Source organism: Gallus gallus, chromosome 18, assembly GCF_016699485.2.
Source record: "Gallus gallus isolate bGalGal1 chromosome 18, bGalGal1.mat.broiler.GRCg7b, whole genome shotgun sequence".
NCBI lineage: Eukaryota > Metazoa > Chordata > Aves > Galliformes > Phasianidae > Gallus > Gallus gallus.
Window position 1 is genome coordinate 8,194,177 of NC_052549.1, and position 24,059 is coordinate 8,218,235.

Here is a 24,059-nt window from a genome sequence, read left to right on the forward strand (position 1 = left end):
TGCTTTCCCTGCAGAAGACGCTTTGCTGCCTGAGTGCTCTTTGTTCTTTCTCAGCCCTAAAGGGAGGCCACACTTCATCTGTCAGTCCCCAAATTACAGAATTAAAGATGCCATAAATGCATGATAAAATATAAAATCTCATATAGTGAAGCTATCAGTCTCTTCTAGCAAGGTAGACTGCAGTAATTTTTCGCTGGAAAAATGCCAAAAAAGATTTCAAAACAACCCATAAAATCACTGCTTTTAACTGCCAGAACTGCAGTTAAAACATGAGTGGGGTCCCTGTCTATTAGAAGGCTGCAGAGAAAGCGCTCTTAATGATGAACGTTAAATACTGACAACGTGAGCCTGTGCTGGTAATGAAGATGAGCAGACAAGGTTTTTCTCTGCAGTATACAAAATTGGAAATGAGCTTTTTTGAGGCTGTCTCAACAGTTGCAGTACATTGTGCTATTGCTTTTCAAAGATGCTTTACTCTCCAAAAAGCACTGGGACTTTTATGAGGAGGAGAGAGCGGAGCTTAGAGAGACAGAGCTGGGGAGAGATCCAAAGTTCTGGGGCACGCTGCCTGGGAGAAGAGCCCATGCTCAAATCCCTGGGACTTTACTGAGAGGAAAAATAAAAAAGATAAAGATACAAACAAGTGTCTAACGTCCTCCAAACACAGGGCATCTGCAAAGCAGTCTGTGCATAGGACTGTGTAGACTTTCCAAGGGCTGTTCTTTGTTCCAGTTCCAGTGAGTTCCTGGAACGCAGCCTCCTTCCCTGCTCCTGGAACAGCCTTGACTGCAGGGCTTCTCCAGCCGTGTAGGTGGAAACACAATATGTGTGAACTATATATTCAACCAACAAAAGATTGCTGGGGAAAATGACATCTTCAAAGCAAACCTTCCATAGTCCACAAACATTTATTACTCTGCAGTAAAGGTTTTAAAGCCTGGCACAGTAACACGTGTTGCAGGGTTTGGCAAATAGAGATCTGGGGATGTGGACCCCGTCCTACTCATCAGCGTGTATTTCCCTAAGATATCTCTCTTACGGTGTGGCTGATCCCAGGAGTGAGATAAAATAGCAGCAGATTGCATTAACTTATTCAAGCATGCCGACACGATTTCTAGCATTTGTGTAAATGTTTTTTGGCAAAACTGTATGTTCTAATATAGTTTGCTATCGTTTCTGTGCTAATTGTGGTGCTAGCTGCTCCAGGGATATCAGCAGCAGAGAGCCAACGAGGACTTCAGCCTTATGCGTTAAAATCTTCTTGCCAAAATTATTATTGACTTTAGAGATCTTCAGATTCCATTGAAAATTTTCTGCTGGCTCTCCACTTTTACATGCAGCTCTGTAACTTTAGCAGATCACATATCAGCATATTTCTGAAAAATGACTTGCAAACACTTTGGAGTGGCAGATCACAGGAAAATAGCAATATGCCTGTTAAACTTATCATTTTTTTTTGCATAGTAGTTGAGCCTTTCTTAAAAGTAACAAGAGAAACCTGGTGACTCTGAGGCTGTATGGGATAAGTGCCTGTATTTAGGGATGGGGTAGCAGTGGAATCGAAGGGTCAGTAGCATTCTCACCATTTTTGGAAAATAGTGTATCTTCTAGAAAGTGATATTTTTCCTACAAATGAAAACACCTAGCTTCCTTAGCAGTAAAGGATTATTACAAAGGAAGACTAAAGGAAAGCAGCCAAAGCTGCCATATTTCTGCCACTTTCTTGCATCAGTGGAGTTGAGAAGAAAGGAACTTTCCAAGTTACAGTACTGTACTTGAAAAGGAAAAAAGTAGGCGAGGACTTTTATCTGTGTATTCAGTAGATCAGATGGCAAACTCACCCAGACAGCCTAGCAGGGGAGCAGCTTCTGCTCTTCTCAGTCAGCCCCGCGTGGTGTGAAGCAGCACCGAGTACATCAAAAGCTACAAATATGCATTGGGAGTAAAGTTTGGGGTTTTAAAAACATCTGTCTAATTAGCATGGCTTCTATATTTGCGAGTTCTGGCTCTGACTTTCTCACAGTTCCAAGCTGAGCAGAAGTGGCTTTTTCATCTCATGAATTTGTGTAAGAGGTTAAACCTAAAAATACTGTCACCAGACTTGACCCTTCTGATCCTAGATATAATCCTATCTCATTTCCTTCTTGTATCAATCACTCTTTTGTGCCCTGGTAGAAAATGCACGCTCTCGCAGCCAGCCAATTTTCTTCTGGAAAAAAAAAAAAAAAAAAAAACAAAGCAGATCATTTTAATTGAATGTTATTATCAGCCAGTTCTTGTGGTTTGACGTGGATTCAAAATGAACCAGTTCATCTGCTTAAAGAATGCATAGGCACTAGTATAACAACTTCAGTAAGTTTTTGGATGCCTTCATCCTAAGGGAAATTTGACTTGTCCTTCAGTGGAAATTTTTTGTGCAATTGGCAGCCAAAATAACACTGGAGCCCCAAAACTGAATAAAATACTACTTCTGTGTATCAAATCTTGCCCTCTTTCTCGTTAAAATTTATACAGTAAACACTTTCGTTTAGGCCTGGTTCACCTTGCAGTTCAAAGAGACTGCCTCAATGTCTTCATACAGTGTACAAGTACATAAGGCAAAACAGTAAGTTAGTTTCATTGAAAATATGTATTCTTCTTTGAGCCTTCTGCATGTGGGTTCTGCTCTTAATGCACATGCTCCACCTTGCATTGCAGTTTGGGATCCTTCCCTAGGGGCGGCGTATTGCCCCTGCTTCGTGCACTGCCTACATTGTGCTCATTCTCTTCATTGATGAATAGAATTCAGTGCGGTATTCTATTTGTTAACCCTTTCAAACATGCATGAAGGAGGCTGTAGACTTGATGTTGAAGCTTGCAGAGAAGACTGGGAGCTTCAAGGCTGAAGCTTCTTCATAAGCTCATCGCTAGACTTGTGCCTTTGAACTCTTCAAAATGCCTTTGGTCCTCCACTGAGGAAACCACCTCATGGAGCTTACAGAACTCACCTGTTTTCTTCTTTAGGGGTCTATTAAGTTTATTCTCAGGCAGATGGAATGAGTGTTCCCTGCAGGATAAGCTGTAGGACTCTCAATGAGCTTCTTGGCAAAAGTTCCCTATGCAACTGCCAGATAAGAAAGGATTGGAATAGGAGTAAAGCAGAGATTCATCAAGCACAACAAAACCCATAGTCCTCTGACACAACCGCTTTTTAACTACTTCTGTTACTAAAGCTGTTTCTGCTTACTTTTAGTTCAAGTTTTCATGGCACTAAAGTGAATAACTTCATCTGTCAATGTGTTAGTGATTACAGAACCAAATGGTTCAGCACTGGTGGTGTTTGTGAATGATCTAATCCATTAATGGAACCAAACAGTAGTAGTGGTAAAGGTACCTGCTGGAACTGCCTTCATGAGCATCGGCCAACCAATCGTGAGAACCCCAAATTTGAATTTCTAATGTGTCTCCTACATTTGGCACCTCAAGAGAGCTATATCCTCAGTGAAAATAGCAGATTGCCAATTATGAAGAATTCATTAAGATTTGCTGAAGTTCAAAGCGAAAAGGCCAGTTCCTCACAGGTCAGGGCAACTCTTGTAGTGGTTCCTCCTTTGCCTCCAGCAGCAGCTCTTCTCCAGAACCTGTTTAGTTTTCTGCCAGCTCTGTTGGCAGGTGAAGAGAGCCCCACATCACATCTCCTTGCAAGTAGTTTTGTGCTGGAAGCTTATGCCCTGAATATGCTGTTTTCCTGGCCCAGCATGGCATGAGATCTACATTTCAAAACTTGTCCATGTCAGCCTTAGAAGACAAGACACTGAGTGCACCTTTCACTGTTTTTTTTTGAGATCTTCCATAAAGTCACAGCTCAGTTTCGCACCGGATTTGATCTCTCTTTAGAATATCAGGAAGAAATAACTCCTGCTGTGTAGAAAGGGAGGAAAGCATCCTGGGCCACATTCAGGTCATTTGTGAGTCAAAACTGAAGGCCCTGTCTGCTTTCTACATCACTGCTCAGGGAACCACCATGGGTGCCCATAAGTAGTCTTCAGTGTTCCATCTCGACTCTCTTACTGCTGTTATCAGTGTGATTCTCTTCTCACTCTGCATCCTTTCCACCAGCAGAGCCTAAACTGGAGGAGGCATAGAGAGGATGTGCTTGGTTGGGCAGGAGGATGCCCATGGGCACCTGTCCTGCACCCGGCACTGCTGCTCTGCTCCCAGGTTGCTATGGGAGAGAGCTTGGAAGTACAAATGGGAGAAAGCTGAACGTGAAAAGGGAGTTTGTTTACTTACAGAAAACATGGGAGTGGCTGAATGAAACTGTATAAAGAAAAATTTGGGCTACCAAATGTGAGATGCCTGCAGACCAAGTCAAATTTCTGCAGGTAGCTTGGAGGAGAAATCTAAAATAATAATGACTTATTTTAGAAGGCATCTGTCTGCCTTCAGATGCTTATGTGTCCATAGTGCCTTTTCTTTTCTCCTATGTTCTACGAGGTCTCCTCTCCATCCTGAACCACATGGAATGTGCTTGCAAGCCGGGTTTGGCACTGCTGTGAACTCATTTGCCAGCACCTGGCTCTAATAATCCAGCCTCCCTCAATATGCTTGAAGGCTATTGTGCCTCCTCCTCTTTAGCTTGCTGTTCCTGAAGCCTCTGCAGAGAATAAGGTTATTGCTGCCTCCTTATCAGATCCCAAAGCTGCGTCAAGATGGATGCGACTTTAACAGCATCAGAATTCTTAAGTCTTTCATGCCACGTCCTGTGTTGTTTTCCTCACAGTTTATGTCTCATATGTGATAAGGAATAGTTTTCTGAGTGTGCCTGAGGTAGCTGGAAAGCTCTGCTCGCTGAGCTATGCAGGTCTAATGAGAGACGTTAGTATGTAACGGCACAAATGAGAAACTGGTGGTGCTTCAGAACTTTATCTGCTTTCTGTTATTTTTAATGCTTTTGCATTTTAAAAATGTCATCTATATAAGAATATTTGGAACTACTTACACATAAAGAAAATATGGAAAAATGAAAAGAGCCTGCCCTGCTTGTAGGCGTGCCAAGCAGGCTTGGCAGCCCTCACTCCACACTGATGGAGCATCGCTCGGCTGTCTGAGCTCCTGCAGCATTCCCTACCTGTGCAGAAGCATTTCTGAAACCAGGAGAAGGCTGGCTTGGGATATTGTCCTTGTTCAGAGCGTTCTGGGCGATGAGTGAAGTGTCCTGCAGGGTTTGACAGTTATCAAAGACTTAATAAAAAGAAACTAAATCAAAACTCCCCATAAATCAGATCTGCCTTGTTATGACTGCAGTAAGAGTTCTGGATGTTCCACAAAGAATGTATCTCAAAGTCAAAAATAGCTGTGGCATGTCTTTTCCCTTTCTTACCCTCTTCCAAGTTTACTTGTGTACAAATTGCATCTAATTTGTCACTGGTAGCAGTGAAAGTATCGGCATCAAAGCATCAATTGCAGGGCCCTGTTTAAGTGCTGCAGCAGAGCTCCCTACCCAGAGGTCTGCTTTGCCCACAGTGCGTTCTGCACATCGTCTTATAGACCAAACAGCTCTGACAAAGAATTGCTTTTAAGGGAAGTGCAGCCAATGAGTTTAAGCTGCCCTCACGCTTTATTTTTTTACTGGTGATTCCAGTTCAACAGAAAAGATGACTTTAGAGCTAAGGAGGTACAGTTGTAGGTGCTCCCAGAAAGGACTTATGCAAGAGATAGTGTCAAATACTTTAAATAAAAAGCTAGCAGAAACACTTGAGTGGGTAGTAGAGCCTGGCATTGTTCTTTGCTATGTGCATATGTGTTTTTCTATCTAAAATATTTAGTGCGAGTATTCCAGAGCTCTAAAATGGAGGAGGAAAAGCTTCCAAAGGAGCTGGGATAGATCTCACCCCTGTCTGATGCTTTGGAAAAAAGATGAGCGTAAAGGATTTTCGAGATGTTTAGAATCATTGGTATTATGACAGCATGCATCTCTGTCATAACATTACATGATTAACAAGATCAGAAACATTCTGGGATGTTCTGATCTGTTCTACTAATGCATCTTTTAAAAGTATAAGGTCAGCCCTCTGTAAAATAAATACTTGAAAAGCAGTTTTTGTTTTCCTCAGGCTGGTGAGATTAGAGTTTCGTAATCTGTTTGACCAGCTGCAGAGGATGTTCTTTTTCATTTTTTCTTTTTAAGTAAATGAGCTTCATCTCAACAAGACTAAAAAAAACCATCCAGCTTCAGAAATGCTCAGTTTTCCCTCATACATTTAAATGCGAGCAATTGCACTGTCATGTCTTGTTGCAAATGTAATTGGGACGGAGGTCATTAATAATTTTTCAAGACTTGAAATGAAGGAATTTCCAAGTTTCCAAGGGTATGTCCTCCCTTGTCAGAAACTTCCAGTTTTTGAATTAGAGACATAATCTGAGAGGATGCTGCCTCGCTGCCTCTCCCACCTTGCCTGCATGGGGTGTGCAGGCATGCAGGCGTCAGGCCAGCTCCTGCTCAGTTCTCAAAGCAGTGGTTTGCTTGGTGAGTTAATATTTTTGATTAAGGTTACTTTGAAGGATATAAAGACGTTATTAGCTTTCTTCTGCGTGTGAGTATACGCAGAGATGTGTATAATTTTCCGTAGTAGGGAGAATTCCAGCAGTATCAGGCAGTCTGGTAGTTCACTGCACAACATGAATAGCTTTCTTTTGTTCCTGCCGGGAACCAGATTAGCCTGTTGATTGGAAATAACTGAGCCTTTCATGTTTTCTTTATAAGAGAGTGTAGCAGAGTAAGATGTTTTGCAAAGCCCGTTACCAGTGCTTGTGTTAGTAGGTCTTCGTGCATGGGGGATGAGGAATGTGTTTGGAAGGGGACCTTTGTAGAGCACCAGGGGTCTGCCGGGACCCCAGTTGTGTCTCCAGGTGTAACGTTTCAGGCCACTCACTTAAAGTGGCAGTTTGGTGATAAACGGGGTTGGGAATGGAGCGCCCAGTGGGGAGGAGATTGCCTTGTTCAGCTGCTGATTGATAAACACACGTTATTGGGAGTCAGATGTTCAGGAAATTCTGCTCGATCCCCTGATGTTTGTTTTTGTGGAGCTGTTAGTAAGAATAGAGCAAGCAGCAAAACCAGATGTTTTACTTGTCCGTTTGTGTGCACAGCAGCAATTTTTCACTAGCGGAGCATCTCCACCAGTGTGACATTTCGGACATTCCTATGACATGCCGTCAAAGAATCGAGGAGTTGCTTGAAAACACAGAAGCTGACATCAGGTCTTCCCAGAAATCTTGCTCAGAGCGTGGCGGACTCCTCTGTGCCATTGCCTTTTATTGCAGAGTTTTTAATAAAAAGCAAATGAGATGAGAATTGCTGGGGGATCATTGAGGCGCAGCTCTGCCCGCTCCGCGCTGCCGTGCGGCGTGTCAGGCAGTGACCTGATTGGCAACGCTTCCTTTTGGGTGATAGTCTCCAAATCAGACTGCAAGGTTGACATGAAAAGTACCTAAAGCATTTTCTGTGTGCTCTGAGGCTGATAACAAACTTTGCAGTCCCAGTTTTAATAATGACGGGGGGAGCTACGGAACTTCAAAAGGTTTGTGATGAATGTTTTTTGACAATGCGTCAGCTGAACATTAGGCAGAATCTTGGTAAATCCCCTCCTAAGTGGTTTAAAATGGAGTTTTGAACTTTTCCTTCATAACCGTATGCTTAAGATGTCATGGTATCTTTGGGTTTAAAAGATTTGTTCCGTCGGGTGTACGTGAACTGTTGGTGGTTCTGTCTGCACCTCGGAGAGCGGAAGGGGGAAAAGGTGCGGCTGTGCGGGGAACTTTGGTTGTGTATCTGAAGGGGCTGCAGGGAAGGACCAAAGGAACAGAGGGCTCCTGGTAAATGCTGTGGGAAAGGTCCCCATCTGACAACTGTCCTGGTGACCTCACTGTGTCAACCCAAGGACAGACAGAGCAATTCTCGCACATGGCAACTGCTTGACGGGTTGTGTGGTTCACTGAGAATAGCAGATGAAAGCGTTTACTGGTGCTCTCTGAGCCTCCTCCCTCCCCTCTGCTGTCACCTGTGCCACTCAAAACAGAGCCAAAACAATTCCTTCCCTGGCTCCTTGGAACACAATGCCGAGCTTTACAGTGTATCCTGCTCTTTTCCTTGAATTGCTGTCTTTGCAGGACTTGCTGTGCCCTATGACATCCTTTGCATTTCAGATGAATTCTGTTTATAGTGCAGTGCAGTAAAGTCCTGACTCAGCAAAATGCTTTGGTCCTTGCCTAATTTTAAGCCCACAGATAGCTCTGTTGGTGCTGTCAGTGTGTAGGGATCTACGACTGAGGGCCCTGAAGAAAAGTGGTCTAAAAAGTTTGGTGAGCTACACAAATATTTGCAGAAAATGCCAAAAACACACCAATGTCTTAAAGGAACAGAGGAGGAAAGAATCCACGTGTTGACAGAACTAACAGTACTCTGGGAATCTCCAGGACTCCCAGATCGAGGTGGTGTTAAGGGACTGCTTGGGAACTTGTGTGAATGATCCGCTCAGCAGGCAAAGCCTACAATACACTGCCAATCAACTCCTCCAAACAGATCATGAAAAATTAAACAGTGTAGTGTTAGGCCCAACCACACAGGGAAAAAATGTTTGAATAGACACTTCTTGTAGTTAAGTGACCTACTTGCAAAATTTTTCGCTGCTACTGGAGAGACTTAATTTTGTTCCTGGAGCCAAATTTTTCTCTTCCTTCCTGAACCCCATTCTTTCTTCCCACGCTACCTCAGGGGAAGAACTTCTTGTACTTCACAACGGCATCTCCTACTGGCAAAGCACAGAAGCAATGGAGACAAACTAGAAGTGGCTGCTTGACGTGCCAAAATGCGCAGAGCCTACAGCTGTGCTTTGCAAGATCTCCACTCCCATTCTGAAATGTCAGCAAAGTGGGCCATCTTTCCAAATTTCTTCAGTATATGGCAGTTCACGTTCTTCCAAGTGGGAGCTGCTGACTTTGCCTTGGAAAATTACACCTTGTACCCAATTCCTAAACAAAGGGACTTTTCTCTCATAATGATTAGTAGAAAATGGGCAACCAGCTCTTTTAGGGACACTTTTTAAAAGGCACTAACAGTTACATTTTCATTCCGTGTTGTAATTCGTGTTCACTATTCATGAAATGGTGTTTAGTGGTTGACATCATACAGTAGGCATGAAGACTCTCAGATCTGCAACTCTGTTGTGTAGTAGGACATGGACAAATCAGTCTTTGCAAGACTTCTCCCTTCTCCACCGACATTCATTTATTAGCAGCTTCACCCTAACGAAGTTGAACGGATGGTAAGAGGCTAGAAGGTCACTGGAAGGAATGTGCTCAAGAAAGTTTAAATATTGCTTATGGTGTTTTAATTTCTATTCCTGGGGAGCAATAAAGCATAAATTTTCTGTACAGTCATAATAACAATTGTAATGTTACCTGTAGGATGGAAAAATAATTTGAGTTATTAAATGCTGTAGCTATTTTCAGTACAAAATAATAGATTCTACTTTTCTGTTGCAGCAATGTTGGCTCCCTGCATATAGGTTGTGGAGAACTTTGTTTGCAAAAACAAAGCTATTGTTTTAACAAAAACCACAGAATTTTTGCCTTTCATATTGAATCAGTAGCATAATGAGTAGTGGAGCAATAGTTCAACATCAAAGGAGACTTTTTGGATATATAGTGTGTTGCAGCAACAGTGAAAAAGTTCCCACCAGAAAGGAATTTTTCCATATGTGAACAGCAAACATATGTATTAGGTTAAACCCATAAGATTTCTCTTGCTTTCCACCAAAACCTTCAGAGGACTCAAGTACAGAGGTTTTCAAACACACTGGAATGCAGTGTGGGGAGCAAGCATGGCGAGGTACGGAGCAGCGCACCGAGCTCTGCTGAGAGCCAACAAGCACTGATGATACACCAACAATTTGGGTCCAGCATCAGTGTTTTGCTTCTTAAAAATGCACTTTTTTGCTCTGATTGGTGGAGCGATATTGGTGATCTTTGTAGATACATTTCATTATTTACCTTTAGCAGGGATAAATCCAGACGTACTTACTGGTCTCCATCAAGTATTTTGAAGAGAAATAACGATTGCTTTGAAAAATGTGAGTTAGAAAATAAACGCCTAACAGTAATTCTGATGGGGTACTTGGCCTGCTTTCTTTAAATAAGGGTTGTAAACTGGGAGGCCACCTGGTACGAAGTTCTTCCCGGACAGCCCATACCTACAGCTGCATGCAGAGAGAAAGGTACTCAACACTGAGCATTTCTATAACATAATTGTAAGGCACTTCCACATATACTTCTGAAACAAAATTTGCTTTAGTTTTTATTACCATTCACAGAGTGTTCTTTAAGCTTCCAGAGGTAGGTTTTCTTCTTGTGACTGGGGAGAGAAAACACTTCAATGGATGTCATTTAAATTTAGAAGGCACTTAAAGAGGGGGCTTATATTCAGAATTATTGTTGGCACAGGTTTTGAGGATGTAAAGTGGAAGCCTTCTTCTGTGGGCATTAGCTAGGAGATAATTAAATCTACCGTAGGTAATTATGGTAGCTTTTATTACTGCATCTTTCATTAACTAATTATATTAATTTGGTAATGTTTGAAAAATTCTTTGAAGATGAAAAGTGTTAACTATTACTACCTTTAGCAGAAGTATTACTGTGCACTCTTCTTAAGTACTGGGGTCTTTTTCTTGATACAGATGCACATCTTCATGTGCAGAGTTGCTGTTAGAGCCAATAAGAGTGACATTGGTATGTCAAGAAGAGACTGCTGTTACATGGTGCAGCCTGATGGCAATGTGCTGTGACTTCACTGCTGATATGTTTTGTTTCAAAGTGAAAATATATTGTTTTTTTAACAATTTTTAGGAGATTTTCCTTCTAAGTACCTCTTATTTATTCAGCCCTCAGTAACAGAGAGATCAATCTATCTTTGTGATCCCAGGGTGATGGGAGCAGAATAGTGCCCTGCTGGCACTCAAGAGCTCACCAAAAGTAGGAAATGATTTTAGGTCGAAGGAGAAGAAATATCACAGCTTTTGTAAATGCAGCACCTCCACAGTAATGATTGATACCACTACTCCACATCATTGTGATTTTTGTTTATGTAAGTCTTCCAGAACTGAGTTTTCTTTCAGGGAATCCAACACTTCTCTGCTAAGATATCCTGTGATTAAAGGATAATCAAATCAGTTTTCAGATATTAAAGACTAAATCCTTTGAATATTCCCATTTCATACTTGTTCATGTGATCTGTAGAAATCTTTCCCTTACTAGCTTTTAGTTGATTCAGATTAAGCCTTGTAACTAATGCCAAAAACGTATTCCTGCCTTGAAAAGGGATTTTGTAATGCTGGCATCACACCCTTTGTCTCTGTGGCTCCCTGTCAAAACCACGCACTTTACAAGTTTAGGGCTTTTAAAGAAACCCTTTGCAGCCACAGTCTGGCACCCAGAGTTGGGTTGAGTCCCCTCTGTTTCGGTGTACCATCCCAGCACCCCTGGAGCTGCACAGGCCAAGCTCTGCCTCTCCTTGTCTGCCCGCCATTTTGCTGGTGATAACCAAGCCACCAAGTGCCTTCCAGCAGAAAAAGCTTGGGTGTTCATTGCTCCTTTCATATCAGCGAGTAACCAAACATGTCGAGGACTGCTGTGACAGCCCTGCTCCCATCCACCAGCTCCACTTGAGATCTTGAAGTCTGACAGCAATATTTCAGTGGCGTGTTCTCAAAACCATCACTCTCCCACCCTTCTCATGTCACTCAAAGTCATGTGTGATGAAAACATTTACATTATGAATTTATTTTAGGATCCTTTCCATTTTTATAAATAAATCAAATGAATGTTCCTTTTACACAGCTGTAATTCACCCACATTGTTGCAGTAGAGCTTATTATCTCATTTACATTTTTAAGTGCTTTTCAAAGTGTAGGATATCTGGGCTGGAAAGCAAAACATTTCATTTCTTTGTTCTCAGGCCAACACAAAGCACTTCCAAGGTCAGGTATGGTGTAGACTTTCAACAACAAACATGTTTACATGGCATTTGAAAGCCAGTTTAACTGAAAAAAAAAAACCCAGCTGTCTTTGTAACAGTGATGTAAGTCAACGTAGCAAAGCTGAGAGAGGGGGATTCATTTTGTCCTTGGAAAAACTGAGCTTAATAAGTTCGGCTTTGTTTTCCATTCAGGAACAACTGCCTCTGACCCTCTGAAATTGGCCAGTGATTTTTACTTTTTTTCTCTGCCTTTTTCTTCATCTCAGCAGTCGTTAAACATAAGCACTGTTATTCTTTGGGCAAAATCTGACACTTTGAAGCTGTGCGTTTTGAAACCAAACCAAACCTTTGTTTCGTCTTCCAACAGAGATGTTCTCTGGTGCACCTGGGTTAAGTCCTCTGCTGTCTGTAAGAGCATTCTGCATGCTGAAAACTTATCTGTCAGATGCAGAAAAGATGTGGTGGTGCTGGTTAGCTTCAGAAATGGCTATCAGCATTCAGGCTCTGACCACTGCCTATGAAGCATTTTGACAATAGAGAGAATTTTCAGTGTGATCTTCAAAAGGGCGCATTATTCATGACAGCCATCGCGGTTCCTCCTAGAAAATTACAATCACGGGCAGCAATCTTACTTGGTTCTAATTACTGCCTTCAGAGATAATCGCATGCAGGAATCTACAGCAACTATGAGATTTTGATGTTACTTTTTTTTTTTCTTTTTCGTGTGGCTTTGATCAAATACGGATCTTTTGGTTTTGCTTTTTTGTCTCCGTGCTGATAGGAGGGCTGAAATATCCAGATGAGCGTTACTGCTAGGGCATCCTTCATAAACAAAACCGCTTCCTACAGAGTGAGCGGTAGCAGAGCCTGTGTGCAAAGCACTGAAATTTACCTGCGATAGTCAAAACATGGTAAAGCCATTTGTGGTTCATCAGAGGCACGAGTCTTCTCTTATGCAGTACCAATACCTGCAGACAGTTGTGACTGGAAAAGTTGTAACTGGGTTTGACAATTGATGAATGGATAATCATATACTTTGTTACACTTATGTGCTATGGTTAAAAAACAAACGAACAAAAAAATACCCTTATTTCTAAATTGTGCTTGTTTAAGACATTGTCTGCCCTTCTAATGGAACAAAACGTGTGCTCCATGCTGACAAATAGTATCAAGAGTAGGTGGACTTAACAAAAACTCTGTGTCGTCTGAAATTCTTGAATTAAATTACTTTAGGATGCATCACAAACCTGCAGATTTAAAGGAACCGCTCATTTTACGCTCCGCAGAGGATGTTTGTCTGTTGCAGAAAGTAAACATGGGGAAATCAGGGAGTGAAACAGCACTGCGCCAATTCTTTGCCACAGAGTGGCTGTTGTCTTTAACAGGAACTCTTTGAGATCCCATTTTGTATTCAATACTTGCAGGTTTTTTGTGATGGAGAGTGATAGAAATTCATTCTCTGAGACAAAGGCATGCATGTACACTCGTATGTGTATGTGTGCTATCCCTTGATCTTCTTCAAAGTCATGTGAGAGTCAAACTTGCTCTTCAGCGCTAGGAGGGAATCCTCAGCCCTCACCTTGCCAAGCTGTTTGGGTTGCATGGGCCGATCACATGGAAGCAGCAGAAGGCAGATCATACTTTGTAGTTTGGCCAGATGTGCTCTGTGAGTGTTCCTGAGAGCTGCTGGTCATGCCTGGACGCTTTGGTGCTATGGGAAGACTGTTATCAAGTTAATTGGGCCTTTGGTGATCTTTGATACGTGGCCCTGCTCGTTCTGTGTTGCATTTCCACATTGCATGACCCGATCTTTGTAGGTTTCACATCAAGGTTGGCTTGTTTGTGTTTTAAGTTACGATTTTAGAGGTACAAAAAGAAAACAGCGAGCCTACAGTTCACACGTTAAGTTTCATTATAATAATGCAAATTACTGGTACTGCAAGTCTTGTTGAGTATCAAGAGTTGAGTTGAGATGCATGTTCAGGACTGGATTTTGGCATTTCTCAGAAGCGATGATAGCATAAAAGTCCCTGGGCAGATTTGAAGTTCATGCTTGGGTCTGGTTACATTTTTTGGCATTAGAACATGTCTTATAACTGTAAGACTTTAAAGTTAATGCCTGGCATCACTTCAAAACAATGTGCAAGATCTATCATAAGTAGTCCTCTTATCTTATCTCCATAGCAATTTTATCCTGTAAATGATTTGAGAGCACAGGATTTCAGTGCTGTGGAAAAGAGCAAGAGTTTTGCTGTTCAATCTTTGTACCCCTGGTCCCATTAAGGATGCTGGTTTACTCCTGGGTGTCCCATGTTGAGGAGGCATCGCTCACTGTGCCGTGTGTTCTGTGGGGCACGTGGGGTCACACTGGTCCCCATTGCAGCAACAAGTTCCTGGTGCTCCTCCAAACCACTCTGCAGGCACCCCGGTGTCCCTATGGCCAGTCCCCAGGGCCAGCCCCTGCTCGGGTCCTGGCTGCCCAACGCCTTTCAGCTGATGGACAGCTCTGCCCCGATTTTCTGCCGTACAAAAGATAGCTCAAAGTATTCCCTTTCTGCTGCCACAGCTGCCTCTGTGCCGATGTCAATCTCACATCCACATTGTGCGCTTTGCTTCAAGTCAGCACTTGCAGCTAACAATGCCTTTATTCAAGCTGACAACATAACTAAGCTTTTAGTAAGTGTGTAAGTAAATGTTAAGTGTGTATTCAAACGTCCAACAATGGCTAGGAAACTTTAAAAAAAAAAATCTTTGAAACTTGGTATTGTTTGTTTGGTGTGTATCTGTTAGAAGTAACACAGACTATCAGCTCCTTGGGGCATGACTTCTCCTTTGTTAAGCACATAACAAAAAGATCAAGGCTCCTAGGGACGGCTGTAATAAAAATAAATATATAAGAGGAACAATAATGACAAAATAAAGTTGTCGATGCATTTTATGAGCGAGGTTTAGAAGTGATCATTCCTGAACTAAATAAAGACTGGATTGTTGTGGTAAAGGGACGCGATCGTAATATCCTCTTATTTATTGCCATTTATGCTGTGTCTCTAGGTCTTGTGCTGAATTCACCCCAGGGCAGGAGAGAGCCCCGTGTCTCAGTGAGTGTCCCCTGGCAGTAGCATGGAATGCATTTCCACTCAAATTCCAGACATAGATTTCCAGAGAGGGTTGTTAGTCATGTTTAAAGGAAAAGTTACTGGTATGCTGCAAAAGTGTTCCCAGGAAGCACAGGTTGTACATCATGCATAGATGGTGGTGAGGCACTGGCACTGCCCAGAGCTGTGGGTGCCCCGTCCCTGGAGGTGCCCGAGGCCATGGAGGGGCCCTGGACAGCCTCAGCTGCTGGAGTCACCCAGCCCCTGGCAGGGGTTGGAGCCAGATGGTATTTAGGGTCCTTAAGCCATTCCATGTTTCTCTGAGCCAGCATCAAAGCACATTGCCTGTGAGTTTTTGGGGGGTTTCTCACATGTTCTGCACCCATTGGTGTTGTTTCAGACCCTACAAGATGAAGTGGAGCGTTCCCGCAGCCAGGCGAGGGCTGCAGAGAAGAAGCTGCAGCGCAGGGAGCTGGAGACCCACGAGCAGGTATGGGGCTGCCCCTGGGCGGGGAGCTGCGATGGGGAACGACAAGATCTTGCTTCAAAGCAAAAGCACATATTTTCCTGCAAAATTTTCAGCTAGCTTTCTTTTCTGTTTTTGTTAATAAAAGGGAATTAAACTGTCTGAACCCTACGGGCAAATACTTATCTCTTGCTCTCTATTTCAGGTTGGTATTTCAACTATCCTAGCTGTTAAATGATGCATTTATTTTAAAGTGACTATACTGCTATAACAGAGGGTTCCAAGACTATTCTAACCCCTTGTTTGATGCTTGTATTGAGAGAATTATAATTGGACAGTGACTGAGATGAAAAATAATCTTTACTGCTGATCTCATGCATCTATCGTCCTAGCATGTTGTCTGTAAACAGTTCCATGTGATTAATGCTGCTAAATTAATGTAGACACTTCCAGTGAAATCAGAGATGTAGTGTGCTTCAAGCAAAATAGTGTATGTAATTTACAGAGTGGTACTGAAACAGAAAGCCTACGATCTGCATTTAAACCAGATTGACATATTCAGGAAAATGCAGAGGCTGTGGATATCTGAATTGGAAACGGGTTTACGGATCTCTGGTGCAAGTGCAGTTTTGCAGCATTTCAGAACTTTATATGGTGATGAGCAAACAGTATCTACCACATTCAGGTCAGGTTGGATGGGCTCTGGGCACTGGTGGAGCTGTGGGTGTCACTGATCACTGCAGGGATTTGGACCAAATGGCCCTTAGGGGTCCCTTCCAACTCAAACCATTCTAGCAGCTGCTGGGCCAATTTCATCCCTTGCTGCAGTTCTCCTGGCATTGAGGAAACTCGTGCAATCAGGCAATGGCCTATGAGCAGTGCATTTTGGCTTCAGTCTCCTGGAAATGAAGGAAGATGTGTTATTTGGTGCGTGGTCGTCTCTCCCAGAGAACAGCATTGGCCTGAACACAGCGATGATGATTCTCTTATGTATTTCCCACCATAATGGTGTGGCCAGGCCACCTGTAAGCATGTTCATCAGGCCTTAACAGCAGCTAACGACTTGTCAGCCGACTGGGAGCTGAAGGATGTAAGGCACGAACTTAGACCTTGCTTTCTACTTTTACAAAACATTGTCTGAACCAGAATTGCATAAAACATCAAAATTTGCATTGGCACTGTCACAAAGGCTACTTTTGTGAGCTTTTACATGTCTATAAATAAGGAGGAGAGAGGGTTAAACAGCTTCTGTTTTTCATTAAAAGGAAAAATCTTGTGTTTTGATTCTATAACAACAACAAACAAATGAATGAGACATGAAAAAACATTTTGTTGCGCTTTTAATTAAAACTAAAAAGCTGTTTCTCGTTACGGCTTGTTGGGTGGTATCAGCGCTCCATGTTTGCCTTCTTTCAGCGCAATGTCCTTAGAACTCCGCAGTGACTGACAGGTCCACAGGGCTCAGCTCTTCGTTCCAGGAACCCTCTGCTGATTGCACAGAGTTAACCTTTACTATAATTATCCAGAGAGACAGAGTCAGCTCAGCGACATAAGCTGTCGTGTAAATAACATCGCTGTGTTTCCAGTACTTTTATATTTAAGCCCCCAGGAATTCCCACTTGGATTAAGCTAAATCATTTATCTTCTCCGTGGAGGTTCTCCTGTCTCTGCTAAGCGTGGCCTTCCAGGGCAGTGGTGCACATGGTCAGTAACACAGCTGTTAGACTGCAGTCTCAGCGTTGTGTATTATCACCTTTCTTCATATTGCAGTGCTGAATGTCTTTCAAAAATTAGATGTCTCACTTCCCAAGACACACAGAATTGCATTCATGGGCTATGGCAAGCTGGCTGTAAATGGAGCGTAACTCACCCTTCATATAACCTGTATGTATGTAGGTTTATAGTGTATTGTCCCAAGGCAGTGGAAGCAGTCTGGGAAAGGTTCCTAAGAAATGTGGGTGCACCCCAACCTTTTCCTTACAAAGCAATGCTGAAGTTTCTTCTTTCTCCGGAATCTGTAAACCTGGGAACTGATCCCGTGTAGATTACACTCCTGCACTGCACGCTGTTGTAGCGTTGGTTGTCTCTGATCTGTGTGTGGATCTAATCCAAGACAACATTTCTGACAGGAAGGTCTTCCGTTCTATCAGAAGTGTTTCTCTTTCTTGAATTACACAGCGTTATGTGGCTGTCAGAGTTAAAAGATCTGAATTGTTCATACAGACTTTACATCCTGTGTGTGTGTAATTAAGTATGACGCATATCAGTAGAGGTTCAGCAGGAGCCTCAGCAAATGGAGGAATTTGGGCACGTGCAAAGAGCTTTGCTGAATTGGGGCCTATCTAATTAATGGTAGTCATCTTTTTCTTGCTCTATTACCTGGCTTTTTGTAGAATACTTTATTTAGTCCGTTTCATTTTGGTAAGGGTAATCAGCACAATTTGGAATACTATTCATTCCTCAGTCTAACTGTAGTGCAGGATTGGGTATGATATTTCTAATTGAAGATAATACAGGGAAAAAAAGGGTTTTCATGTTCATGAACAATCAAGGTAACATCATGATAGGTATTCAAACCGTAGGAATGCGCCTCCATACAGTCAAGTCACAATTACAGCCTTAAAGGATAGAGCTTCTCTGAAGACACAAAATCAATTATGTCCAATTAATGAACATTACTGAGGAATTGAAGGAGAATGCCAATACAGATTTCCAGCTCTTTACTTTCTTTTTTTTTTCTCAAATAGATTATTAAAAGGGGAGAAAGGAGTTATCTGAATGAAAGTGTTGGAGAAGTATTTGGAATAAAACGGAGCAGCTTAGTTTGTTAAGTGGATTTCACTTGCATTCCAATAAAAACAGGAGTGATAATTGTAAAAGAGCTATGATTCAAAAGCATTCAGCAAGTGTTCGGTTTTAATATTTATCATTCTAACTTGCTCATTTTTTTTTATGACTGCTGGATATTTACCACGTTCAGCCTAACTTACTGTTTCCATGCCAACTAAATCTGTTTGTTCTCAGATGAAGGCTGTGATGCATCATTCTGAAATTTCAGCTGCTGTGTAGCTCAGGGAACTTCTAACATTTGCCACACCTTGTCTTTGATGGCAGTTGTGCTATTGTCTGCAGATTTGGGGAGCTATGAGTAAAGGAACAGTGAGACAGCGATGAGCAAGATATGCCTACATGCAGGGTATGTGTCCCAAATGGATCTTAGCACAAGGAAGGCTGGAAGACCTGAGTAATACCCTTTTTGTTCCGGGCTCTTTGTCCGTATTTCTTTTCAGGTTTGTTTTCAAGATATCACAGAGTTTTAAATGCAGTCAGATGAATTCACACAAAGTCTTTGCCCCTGAGTCTGGGTTTGCCTTTACAGTTCCACCATGGCTGCTCCCACAGCTTTGTTAAAGCTCGATATACGTTCTGGAAAAGTGACATGGAAGCAGTGGAACTTCCTCCCCTCTGGCATTGGTGAACACTGCAAGAAGTCTGCTTCCAAAGCAGCCTCTTCCCCATCCCACAGGGTCTTCCAGCTCCGGTGCCTCGGGTGAGTGCAGGAGCCAGGCTGTGCCTCCAGTTCTGGGGAGCGAAAGTTGGTCCTTGAATTTCCAGACATTCTCAAAGGGTTTTCTTTCTCAGAACCATCTGGAGTCATCTTAGATCAGGTTAATAAGCTGTAGAGATGGTTGGACTGATGATCCAAAAGGTCTTTTGCAACCAACATGATTTTATGATTCTAGGTTGGGTATTTAAAAGGAAAGCTTTGCTTTTTGGCTGAAATGCAGGTGAGAAGGATTTAGACAGCATTTGTTTCTCAGAGATAGTTTGTTGAGGAAGGCTGAGACTGATTCTGGTTATGCCTCTGTAAGAGACCTTTCATGGAGATAGGTGTTTCTATAGCTGCTTGGCAGTGTTGACTGGGGCATGATAAAATTAGTGCTGCCATTACTTGTAGCCAGATTCTACCATTTTTATCTTGGCTCATGTCTACTGTACGTGCAATTCCACTGATGCACTCATTAATCACTTTGATACAATAGTACCCCCAGATTTAAGACTGAGATGGTTATAATAAATCAGAACTTTGCATTTGTCATAGTTTGTGGGTTCTTTCAGCATTTTAACAACCTACTATGAAAAGAATGCACAATTAAACAGAATATAGTAAATTATACTGTAAACATGACATTTCAGAGTAGCAGAAGGAGGAAGAAGCTGAGATTCAAGCACAGAAAAGCAGATTTTCAGGTGAGATTTGAAAGGAGCTGGAAATCAATGGAGTTGAAAGTTACCGGGAGCTCCATATGGCAGAAACTGCAGGAGAGAAGGCTCTCACCAACTGTGAGCCTGTCAGAGGGAAGAGAGGAAGACAGTGATGATGTTTGCATGGAAGTCAGTGATCAAACGTGAGCTTTGGTCATCAGACACAACTGGAAAATACACGAATGTAAACCTACTACATAGGACTGGATGAATCTTTGGAATGAAGAGGCCAGTTGGAGAAAGGCAGTGAAACAGAAAGTAGGGAACAGACAACTGAACGAAGGAATTTTTAACAAACGAGAATAGGAGCATACCCCAGCATGCAGGAATCAGAGAGGTTTTAAAAATGACAGTTTTCTAGCTCTTTGTCTTTGTCGTGGTGTTTAATGCAGGGAACTCCAAAAGGAGAAATGGCACTGCATGGAGGAGCCAGCTGAGTGACAGCAGTGGTCAGTGAGCTATCCTATTCATTTCTTCCAGGTGGTGAGTTGCCTGGATGGAGCTAAAAAGGACAAAAAAGAAGTCTAGTTTTATGCAGATATTTATCATCATCTACATTTTAAATTATTATTTTCTTTGCAATTGAATCAGCACTGATCCTGTCTTTAAAAGCACATCAGGGATGTAGAGTCGTGGTTACACCCTTGCTCAAAGTTTATGGTCTCTTTCTGACCGTAAATCTAGCAGCTTGTTTTCCAGTTGAGATGCTGGTTACATTCTTGTTCTTGACAGAGGGGAAATGGTGATACTAAAAGTAGCTTCTGATTATTATCTACAAAGATTTGTTTGTTCACACAGACAGTGTGAAAATGCTGAGCTTCATCCTGCCTGCTGCTGAGCTTTGTCAGCCCTTGCTGTCACTGGGGAGCGCTTGGCACCTCTGCATAGCAGACCCTGAACCTTTGACTTGCTGATCCACCCCAGGGTGGAAGGGATTATGTGGAAGGTAACACATACTGGAATGTATGAGATACATAAATACTTTCCCATAGTGGTGTCAAAGATGCTTACAGCTTTATTTCAGACTTAATTATCTTGATAGCATATTAGAAATTCCCTGCTCTCGACAGAACCATAATTGAGTACTGTGTGTCCTCAGCCTGGGCCCAGCTTTGGTTCCTGGGCTGGTTCAGCTTTCTGTTCTTATGCAGCAAGTCAGTGTTGTCAGCTGGGCTCCCTTTGCCCCATAGAGTGGAGCATCCCCGCTGCAAAGGAGCGGTGCTGGCAGGGGCTGAAGCAAACATTGCTCAGGGACAAGGGTGGCATCGGGATGAGTCATTGGGAAGGAGGGGAAGACGGGTCAAGGATCCTCCAAATCCCAACTGAAACAATAGAGGAGCCCTTAAGAGGGGGTGGCTGAGAGAACAGAGTGAATTTTCTAGCCACAGCATTCCTGGTTGTTCCATGGTGTTGACAGTGGAAGCTTTTATTCCTCTCCAGCTCGCGTAATCCCAAGAATGCTATTCTTGCCATATGCAGCCCACTGGATTTTTTTAAAGTTTTGCCTGACTTCCCTTCCTCTGCAGTTATGAATCATATGGACTTGTACTGCTTAACTACAAACAGAGCATTTTCCAGGTGGGAGATCTTGGGTAAGAAAAGAAAGATATCGAAATACAAACCAGCGAAGTGCAAGGCCTCTTGGGTGCAGGTTGGAAGGAGCTGAGCCGCCCACGGGAGGTCCCTACAGCTCAGTAACACACCGAGGCAAACCTATTTTGGATGCTCCAACGGTTTGCCAGCTAAAAACTGATAAACAAAGAGGACAGCTGTGCCACCAGTTTATGCCTTTTGGGGGCTGTCAGAACGGAGTAGGTTCTCAAACACGATTTTTTCTCAGTGGAGAGCAACGTTCTGTACACATGACAAAATAGCTGGCTCTGCTGATCATGCTCAGTTACCGTTTGCAGCCGTGCTGCGTTTGTGCAATTTATAGCATTCATTTCTTTCCTTAAGAACTTGAGAACATTTGTATCAAATTGCATGATATTTCTTTAAACCTGTAGGAGCCGTATTTCAACAGGCATTTCTCAGTAAGGAGCTCCCATGCCTGAAGTAAGAGAGGATGTAGACAGAAAAGCAGGGGATTTTCCTATTTGACTGCTTTGTGGAAGGATGAATGGGGAGGCCTTGTTCTTTATTGAACAAAAAATGGTGCATAATTTGATTATTCATTAGAAAAAAGTGTTTGAAAAGACTTCCAGTTGTAATTATTCTTATACAAGAGAACCGCAAGAGATCTGAACCTTCAGGAAGCTGCAGGTTTTGGTGGATTTGGTTCCTTGGCCACTGAGCTGGGCCAGCTCTTCTCGTGGGGCTGATGGAGGAAGGTGCCCACGTAGGTTCTCAGCACTGGTGTGGGATTAGAGCTTTATTAACAGAGGGTTTGGGAGCGCTGAGAAGCAGAGGAGTCGCTGCAATTAGGGAGAAGAGAACCAAGCTGCAGTTAATTGTTACTTTGATATTCTCTGGGTTATTTGTCTTTTTGTGTGTGTTTTTTAATTGGGATGGCATCGTAGTAATTTGTCCTTCTCTTGGCCTCTTCAGACTGCTTTCAGAAAATTACTTCAGCCATCTTCACATCACCTGAACGAAGCTGACCTACGCAGTATTATTATTATCCTCATTTAGAAGGCTGAGAATTCAGTCTGAGATGAAATGGTTTGCCTAAGGCTGAAGGAGTTATTTTTACCTTGTTGGTACCCTAACCTGTCTTCAGATTTATTGCAACACATCTTTCATGTCTTCTCACAGAGATTTGTAGTGTTGAACAGATGCATAAACTTTTTAAAGAGACTTCTCTTTTAAGCAGCATTATGACATCTTTTTAAGCCACATATCATTGTTTGAATAACGCAGGAAAGGACTTGAGAGAGGCAGGAAATAATATCTCATCTTACTCCCCTGAAATGCAGAGAAAATTTGATAATAATTACATGATCCTAATTATGCCTTTTGGGTCACCATCCTAGTATTTCCTGGCACGTGGAATTATTATCCTTCACAAATGTTACAAACAGGCAGAAATTGAGATAGTAAGAACACACAAAGCCTGAGTTAAGTGAACTACCTTTCGATTCTTATCTAACATACACTAAATGTTGACTTCGTGCCCTTCAAGGCAAGATATTCTCTTTAAGGAACTTGAACAACTCATCTCTGGTCCCCTCATTTGCTTTGGCAATATATACTTCACTGTTTCATTAGCATTTTCCTTATGCTCCTCTGGTTTGAATCAAGTAATTACAATTGGGAGATCTGGAGAAGATTGCAGTGTTTTTGTTGTTTTAATGGTTTGGGAAGGGGATGTTGCACTATCAAGAGGCCCCAGGGCCAGTGGAAGGCAAACTCAGCATTGTAGACCTCTTGAAAGAGAGGGAGAGCTGTCTCTGAGCAACCTGCCTAAGATACAGGGGGGTTGTAGCTGTATAGCAAAGCATAGAAGAGAAGCAGAATAGCCTCTGCTTTACAGGCAGTTCTGAGTACATGGGCTGAAGTACATCTGGTCACCCTGAAGCTGCTGCATTTCTCCTGCTTGTGCTTAGGATATTGCTTTTAAAAAGGAGAAGAGTGGCTACAGTGACCAGGTCATAATTGTGTGAGTATTTGCCTCATCTTGATTCTAACTTATAGTGACTGACCATAGGTTACTTCTTTCTGGCAACTTCTGCTTTTGGTTCTTTCTCCTGACACCAGAGATGATTGATGATAAAACCTTAAACCTCATATCCTAGCCACCAACCTGAATAAACAAAGAGCAGCGTGGCAGCTTCATATTAAAAGCTATAAAACCTTCCTGGGGGTTCGTGGATTAAAGCAGCTCGCCAAAATGAACTTACAGCTTTCTCAGGACTGAATAAAAACGAACTCAACAGTAACTGAAATAGAGCTATCCTCATCCAGTGGATAAGGCCCTCCTGAGGGCTGAAGAATTGCAATTTTAATCATCTCTCAAGAGTGCAAGAGGAGACACAGTGCTTGAGGATCCTGGGGCCGCAGCTCGAGGCTATGAAAGAACAAGAAAGCCTTTAAGGCACACGTATGCACCACAGAATCCCTGCAAACATCGCTTTCGTTGGGTCAGAAATTGATGATAAAAAACAAAAACCTCCCCTCATTAAGATTAGCATGTATTAGCCCACTGTGTGTCATTTTTCAGTTATAAGAAGTGATTCACATTTTTGCTGTGCACTATTTTAATCTCTTGGGTCAATAAACC

At 42.5% G+C, this 24,059-nt stretch overlaps 1 protein-coding gene across 5 annotated transcripts in view; it reads left to right on the forward strand.

Moving 5' to 3' along the window:
- CEP112 (centrosomal protein 112) overlaps positions 1 to 24,059 on the forward strand; it is a 139,941-nt gene that overhangs the window by 109,907 nt on the left and 5,975 nt on the right. For all 5 annotated transcript variants that reach the window (XR_005840589.2, NM_001282178.2, XM_040649448.2 and 2 more), the window contains one exon: positions 15,509 to 15,598. Coding sequence is in view for 4 of the 5 variants with exons in the window: in NM_001282178.2 (NP_001269107.1) it covers positions 15,509 to 15,598 (90 nt within the window). In the remaining variant the exon portion in view is untranslated. The remainder of the gene's footprint in view (positions 1 to 15,508; positions 15,599 to 24,059) is intronic.